General features: G+C 51.7%; 1 protein-coding gene across 1 annotated transcript; it reads left to right on the forward strand.

Moving 5' to 3' along the window:
• Positions 1–5,659: 5,659 nt before the first annotated feature.
• On the forward strand, positions 5,660–7,231 carry LOC116985023 (high affinity cGMP-specific 3',5'-cyclic phosphodiesterase 9A-like). The gene is made up of 4 exons (XM_033039383.1): positions 5,660–5,729; positions 6,017–6,103; positions 6,863–6,967; positions 7,106–7,231. The coding sequence occupies exons 2-4, from the start codon at positions 6,017–6,019 to the stop codon at positions 7,175–7,177; spliced, it is 264 nt and encodes an 87-aa protein (XP_032895274.1). The 5' UTR covers positions 5,660–5,729; the 3' UTR covers positions 7,178–7,231.
• The last annotated feature ends 1,177 nt before the right edge of the window (positions 7,232–8,408 follow it).

Consider the following 8,408-nt stretch of genomic DNA (forward strand, 5'->3'; position numbering starts at 1 on the left):
CATACACATGTACACACACACACGTACACCCACAGACACACTCACAGACACACACACAAATATACACACACATGTACACACATGTAGACACACACACATACATTCACACACATACGCGCACACACATACACCCAGTCACACACACATACACACACATATACACACACGCATACACACAGGTACACACACACATGTACACACAAACGCACACACACACATGTACACACACGCACATGTACACACACACACATGTACACACACATACACACACACATACATACACATGTACACACAGACACACATACATACACACACATATACGCATACGTACACACATACACATGTACACACACACGTGCACACATACGTCTACATCACACACACCATACACCACACACATATACGCACTCACACACACGTACACACACATGCCTGCAGCACACTCACATACACACACGCACATACACACACACATACCGCACTCACATACACACGTATACACACCTACGCCACACACACATACGCCTATACCACTCACATACACACACACACACACCACACTCACATACACACACATACACACGCCTACACCACACTCACATACACACACACATATATACACACGCACGCGCACACATATACCCACACAAACATACGCACACATATACACACCCACATGCACACACACGCGCACACACACACGAGCACACACACATGTACACACACACACACGTACAGACAGCCACACACACATATACACATACATACACACATGTACACACACACACACACATGTACACACACACATACATAGACACGCATATACGCACACATACACGCACACAAACACACACATGTACACACATATACATACATACTCACACGCACATGCACACACACACTCACATATATACACACACACGTATACAGACACATATACACATATATACACCAACACACACACACACATATACACACACACATTTACACACACACGTCTACACCACACACGCCTACAACACACTCACATACACACACACACACATATAAACATACACGCACGTACACTCACACACCTACACACACATATATACACACACATACAAATATACACACATATACGCACTTACACACACACACATACCTACACACACATGTACACATGTACACACACACACATACATTCACACGTACACACACATACATTCCCAGTCACACACACACATATGCCTACACCACACACATGCCTACACCACTCACATACAAAGACACGCCTACACCACTCACATATACACACCTGCACCACACTCACACATATATACACACACATACACGTACACACACATATACACACACACACGTACACGCACACACGTATACACACAGACACATACACACACACTCACAAATATACTCACACACATGTACACACACGCACACATACACCAGTCACACACACATACACAAACATATACACACACACACGCATGTACACACACATGTACACACACACACATGTACACACACACACATATACACATACATACACATGTGCACACACGTACACATACACGTCTACATCACACACACCATACACCACACACATATACACTCACACACGTACACATGCCTGCACCACATGCACACACATATACACACATACACACACATACCACTCACATACACACCTACACCACACACACATACGCCTACACCACTCACATACACACACAACCACTCACATACACACACCTACACCACACTCACATACACACATATATACACACGCACGCGCACACACACATATACCCTCACAAATATACGCACACATATAAACACACACATATACAAACACATACATCACAGACAGTCACACACAAATACACACACACACTCACATATATACACACACACACACACACGTATATCATCCATTCCTTCTCTCCAGAGATGCCGCCTGTCCCGCTGAGTTACTCCAGCATTTTGTGTCAAGGTTTGTGTGTGTGCGTGATGGTCTGGGCAACTGTCCACAACTCTCTGGATGGAGATGGAGGCGATGGATGGATGGAAGGGAGGTTGGTTTGTGTGTGTGATGGTCTCGGTTGCATCCACAACTCTCAGGATGGAGATGGAGGCGATGGATGGATGGAAGGGAGGTTGGTTTGTGTGTGTGATGGTCTCGGCTGCATCCACAACTCTCTGTGATTTCTCATGGGTCACGGACGGAGCTGTTCCCAAACCGAGCTGTGATGTGTTTCTCTGAACACCTCCGCTCAGTCCGTCTTGACGTACCTGAACTCCCGGTGGCCAAGCACTTTAACTCCCCCACCCATTCCCACACTGACCTTTCTGTCCTGGGCCTCCTCCATTGTCAGAGTGAAGCCCAGCGCAAATTGGAGGATCAGCATCTCATATTTCGCTTGGGCAGCTTACACCCCAGCGGTATGAACATTGACTTCTCTAACTTTAAGTAACCCTTGCTTTCTCTCTCTCTCTCCATCTCCTCCCCCTTCCCAGTTCTCCCATTAGTGTTACTGTCCCAGATAGTGTTGCCAACTGTAACGGTATTAGCCGGGACATCCCGTACATAGCCTCCAAAGTTGGTTTTGTCCCGTACAGGACCGCCCTTGTCCCGTATTTGACCGCTATTACTCGGGTCCAGGGGACTGTCGGGTCATCCGGCACCGCCTCACCCGCCCCGACGTAGTGCAGCCCATGAAGTGCAGCAGCAGCAGCGCCTCGCCCGTGGGACTGTCAGTCAGTCGGCAGCCCGGCCAGCTGTCCAACCTTCGCTGACCGCCGACACCACCACCTTTTCACGGGCCGATCGCCGGTTCAGGAGTTGGACGGGGCACTGGGCCAAAACTCCTCAGCTGGCCCGCCGGCTGGGCTTTGTATGCAGTCCAGCACCCGGGCCAACTCATCATTCACCCAGCCACGGCCGAGTCAGGGAATTTGTCCCGTATTTTGACCTTTTGCCCCATATTTGGGAGCGGGAACGTTGGCGAGCCGAGTCTCAGGTTATATTTTATCTCCGTTTGGTTTCTTGTCACCTTCATCCAACCGACATCTTCCTCAATCTCCATCCCCCCTGCCCCGTTTTCACACCTCCTTATCTCTGTGTGTCTCCCTCTTCCCCGACTCTGTCTGAAGAAGGGTCTGGACCCGAAACGTCACCCATCCCTTCTCTCCAGAGATGCTGCCCGCCCCGCTGAGTTACTCCAGCATTTTTGTCTCGATCTTAAATATATATTCCCCCCACCCCTCCCTCCCTCTTTTCCGACTCCCAGGTATCTGAAAATGGATGGGATCGAGAGGGATTTACGTAGTAAACTCACCCTGTTGAAGCGCAGGCTTGAGAGTATGGAACATGTTCAGTAACAAGCTCACCAACAAGTTGGTGTTTAGTTTTAGAGATACAGCGCGGAAACAGACCCTTCGGCCCACGGAGTCCGCGCCGACCAGCGATCGCCCGTTCACCCACTAGTTTAGTTTGGTTCAGAGATACAGCGCAGAAACAGGCCCTTCGGCCCACCGACTCTGCGCCGACCAGCGATCACCCGTTCACACACTAGTTCTGCGTTTAGTTTAGAGACACAGCGCGGAAACAGGCCTTTTGAATGGGGTTACAGAGACGTGGAGAGGGGTGTAGGGGCCGGTGGGGAGGGGAGACAGACACGTACAAGCCCCCATGAGGGAACTTTGAGCCTCTAGAAACAATATTGAAAGAGAAGGGAGAAAGGTCTCGACCCGAAACGTCGCCCATTCCTTCTCTCCAGAGATGCTGCCTGACCCGCTGAGTTACTCCAGCACTTTGTACCGGTCCACGTTCTCCACAGAGATGCTGCCTGACCCGCTGAGTTACTCCAGCACTTTGTACCTGTCCACGTTTTCCAGAGATGCTGCCTGACCCGCTGAGTTACTCCAGCACTTTGTACCTGCCCACGTTCTCCACAGAGATGCTGCCTAACTTTGGAGACTTTAGACTTTAGAGATCCAGCGCGGATCCATCGAGCCGTGCCGGACAGCGATCCCCGCACACTAATACTATCCTACACACACACTAGGGGACAATTTACAATTTTACCGAAGCAAATTAACCTACAAACCCGCAGGTCTTAGGAGTGTGGGAGGAAACCGGAGCACCCGGAGAAAACCCACATGGGTCGCGGGGAGAACGTGAAAACTCTGCACAGACAGCACCCATGGCCCAAAGACGTGCGGCTAAAAGGCTTCAGTAAATTGTCCTAGTGTGTGTAGGATGAGATCCACAATGAGTACCCCGTTCCTGCCTTCTCCCCATATCCCCTGACTCCGCTATCTTTAAGAGCCCTATCTAGCTCTATCTTGAAAGCATCCAGATAACCTGCCTCCACTGAGGCAGAGAATTCCACAGACTCACCACTCTCTGTGAGAATAAGTGTTTCCTCATCTCTGTTCTAAATGGCTTACTCCTTATTCTTAAACTGTGGCCCCTGATTCTGGACTCCCCCAACATCTGGAACATGTTTCCTGCCTCTAGCGTGTCCAAACCCTTAACAATCTTATATGTTTTAATAAGATAGAAATATAGAAATTGATAATAGGTGCAGTAGGCCATTCGGCCCTTCGAGCCTGCACCGCCATTCAATATGATCATGGCTGATCATTCAACTCAGTATCCTGTACCTGCCTTCTCTCCATACCCCTGATCCCTTTAGCCACATCTAACCAATATATAGCCAATGAACTGGCCTCAACTACCTTCTGTGACAGAGAATTCCAGAGATTCACCACTCTCTGTGTGCAAAAATGTTTTTCTCATCTCGGTCCTAAAAGATTTCCCCCTTATCCTTAAACTGTGACCCCTTGTTCTGGACTGCCCCAACATCGGGAACAATCTTCCTGCATCTAACCTGTCCAACCCCTTAAGAATGTCCTTCAAAACTCCAGAGTGTACAAGCCCAGCCGTTCCATTCTCTCCGCATATGACAGTCCCACCATCCCGGGAATTAACCTTGTAAACCTATGCTGGGCTCCCTGGTTTTATATGTGCGGCATGGACTCGATGGGCCGAAGGGCCTGTTTCTTCGCTGCGTCTCTGAACTAAAGGGGAATTCCACTGCTTGTTTTCCAGCGGAGAGCGGGAGGAGAGTGGAGATGGAGAAATGCCAGAGAGAGATCGAGAATCTGCAGGAGGAACTGGTGAAGAGGGAAGAACCAAGACTCATCAAAAATCAGCAATAGGTGCAGGAGTAGGCCATTCGGCCCTTCCAGCCTGCACCGCCATCCTTTATGGGGTGGGCAGGGGACGGAGAGGGGAGGGGTAATTGTGGAGCTGACGTCCCTCTCTCTCTTCCCCCGTAGCCCTCCATGGATCTGTATTTCCCTCTTCCCCCATTGAGTCGAAGACTCACCACACGAGATATACCCTCGCACCCGAAGGTAGGAATCCCCTCTTCTCCCCTTTCCTCCCCTCCCCGTCTATGTAACCCCGTCCCCTACACCTATTCCCATCTGATGAATGGTGAGGAGGGAGTTTTCTCTGTGGTATTGACCTGTCCTTTCTCCCTCACCCTATCCCCTCCATCTCCCTCCCCCTCTCCCTCCCCCCCTCCTCCCTCTCCCTTCCTTTCCCTCTCTCCCTTCCACCCCCCTCTCTCTCTCGCTCCCCCTCTCCCTCCTCCCCTGAAACAATCGAGGCATTGAAAACTCCAACCTTTGACGTCTGGCAGTGGGCTCCGAATGAGGTAAGGGTAGAGAGGGGGGGAGAAGGAGAAAGAGAGGGAGTGTGAGGGGGAGAGAGAGGGGGGGAGAGAGAGGAGGTGAGAGAGAGGAGGGTGGGAGGGGGAGCGGGGGAAGAGAGAGGGGAAGAGAGAGGGGAAAGAGAGAGGGGAAGAGAGGGAGGGGGAGAGAGGGAGGGGGAGAGAGGGGAAAGAGAGGGAGGGGGAGAGAGAGAGGGGAAAGAGAGGGAGGGGGAGAGATGGAGAGAGAACTTTATGTGTGTGTGTGTGTGATCTGTCTCTATTCTCCACAGATGCTGAGCTGTCTGGAGTACATGTACCACGGGCTGGGGCTGGTCCGTGACTTCAATATCAACCCAATCATGCTCAAACGCTGGCTGGTGTGTGAGCCCAGAGAGAGGGAGGGAGAAAGGGGGAGGGAGTGGGGAGAGAGGGAGGGAAAGTGAGGGAGTGGGAGAGAGGGAGGGAGAGGGATAGAGAGGATGGTGAGGGAGGGGGGAAGGGGGAGAGAGAGGGTGGGAGAGGGGGAGGGAGAGAGGAAGTGAGGGAGAAAGGGAGATGGGGGACAGAGAGAGGGATAGGGGGGAGAAAGGAAGAGCGGGCGGGAGAGGGATAGAGAGGGAGGGAGAGGGATAGAGAGGGAGGGAGAGGATGGTGATAGAGGGAGGAAGGGGGAGAGAGGTAGAGAAAGGGAGAGAGCGGGAGAGGGGGGACAGAGAGGGGGGGGGTGAGAGGGAGGAAGGGGAGAGAGAGGGAGAAAGGGAGAGAGAGGGACAGAGAGAGGCATAGGGGAGAGAGAAAGGGAGAGGGGGACAGAGAGGGGGGGGAGTGAGAGGGAGCAAAAGCGAGAGAGAGGGAGGGAGAATGAGGGAGGGAAAGGGAGATAAAAGACCTCTCTCCCCTCTATCATCACTCTCCCTCATTCTTCCCTCCCTCTTTTTCCACACCCACTCGCCTCTCTCACTCCCTCTCCCCCCTCACTCTCTCCCCCACGCTCTCTCCTGTGTCAGTTGGGGAGGTGGGGGGTGTCAGGATGGGACATGTCAGCATGGTATAGATGGGCCGAATGTCCTGTAACTAGTTGTGTCTGCTCTCCTCCCTTCCTTTCCCCTCTGCTCTCCTCCCCTCCCCTCCCACAGTTAAACGTCCAGGGGAATGATAAGGACAATCCCTTTCACAATTTCCGTCATTCGTTCTCGGTCACTCAAATGATGCATGGACTGGTCTACCTCTGTGAAATCCAGGTTAGAGCGAGCCCCCCTCCCTCTCTCTCTCCTTCCCTCTCCCCCTCTCCCGCCCTCTCTCCGTCCCTCTCTCCCCGTCTCTCTCTCTCCCCCTCCCCCTCTCTCTTTCCCCTCCCCCCCTCTCTCTCTTCCCCACAGGAACGGCTCGCTCCCATCGAAAGCCTCATTCTGATCACCTCCGCTATCTGTCACGACCTAGACCATCCCTGACTCAACAACGCGCAAGTCAGAGCGTTCACTCCCTTCCCCTCCCCTCCCCTCTCCTAGAAACATAGAAAATAGGTGCAGGAGGAGGCCATTCGACACCGAGCCAGCTATCTGTTGCACTAGTATGGGTGTTGCGGGCTGAAGGTACTGGTTTCCTGAGGGCTAGTATAGACATTGTGCGCCGTATGGATGCGTGGGCAGGCATCCAACTGTTGCAACGATTTTAAAAGCCAAGCCAAGGCAAACAATTGGGCTGCAGTTACCCGACAACCAAAATTCATTTTGTGAACACAAACTTGTTAAAAAGGCGGGGCAAACAATTGGGCTGCAGACACCCGACAACCAAAATTCATTTTGGGAACACAAACTTGTTAAAAAGGGATGCAGCCAATTTACAGGGGACTCGCCGTGGAGTAGACGTGCGTTCAGTGTTATTCGCAGCTCAGAGAGCCGTGACCTTCTCACTTCCTGGTCTGGCAGAGACTGAATGAAGCACGACACTTCCTGGTTTTATAGTCCCTCCCCCTGCCGCCAGCGGGGGCAGCAGAGAGAATGGGGAATTTTGTAAAAACATTAATATCTCCCAGGAGGGAGAGAAAGAGGGAGAGAGGGAATGAGGGGCGGTGAGGAGGGAGAGGGAGAGGGAATGAGGGGCGGTGAGGAGGGAGAGGGAGAGAGAGAGAGAGGGAATGAGGGGCGGTGAGGAGGGAGTGCTGATCCACATCTCCTTGCCTCTGTCGCAGGGTGACAGAGAGAAGGCGGAAGGTTTACCTGTGACGCCGATTATGGATCGGGCGAGAGTTTCTAAACCACACACACAAATCATCTTCATCACCTCCATCCTTGTCCCAATGGTCGAATCTCTGAGCAAGGTAACACTACACCCCCTCTCCCCGTCGCTGTAACCCCCTACCCTGTGAGGTTCTCCACTTTGGCAGCAAAAACAGTAAGGCAGATTATTATCTAAATGGCGTCAATTTGGGAAAAGTGGAAGTACAACGGGATCTTGGGGGTCCTTGTTCATCAGTCTATGAAAGTAAGCATGCAGGTACAGCAGGCAGTGAAGAAAGCGAATGGCATATTGGCCTTTATAACAAGAGGAATCGAATATAGGAGCAAATAGGTTCTTCTGCAGTTGTACAGGGCCCTAGTGAGATCACACCTGGAGTATTGTGTGCAGTTTTGGTCCCCTAATTTGAGGAAGGGCATTCTTGCTATTGAGGGAGTGCAGCGT

This window comes from Amblyraja radiata, chromosome 21, assembly GCF_010909765.2.
Source record: "Amblyraja radiata isolate CabotCenter1 chromosome 21, sAmbRad1.1.pri, whole genome shotgun sequence".
Classification (NCBI taxonomy): domain Eukaryota; kingdom Metazoa; phylum Chordata; class Chondrichthyes; order Rajiformes; family Rajidae; genus Amblyraja; species Amblyraja radiata.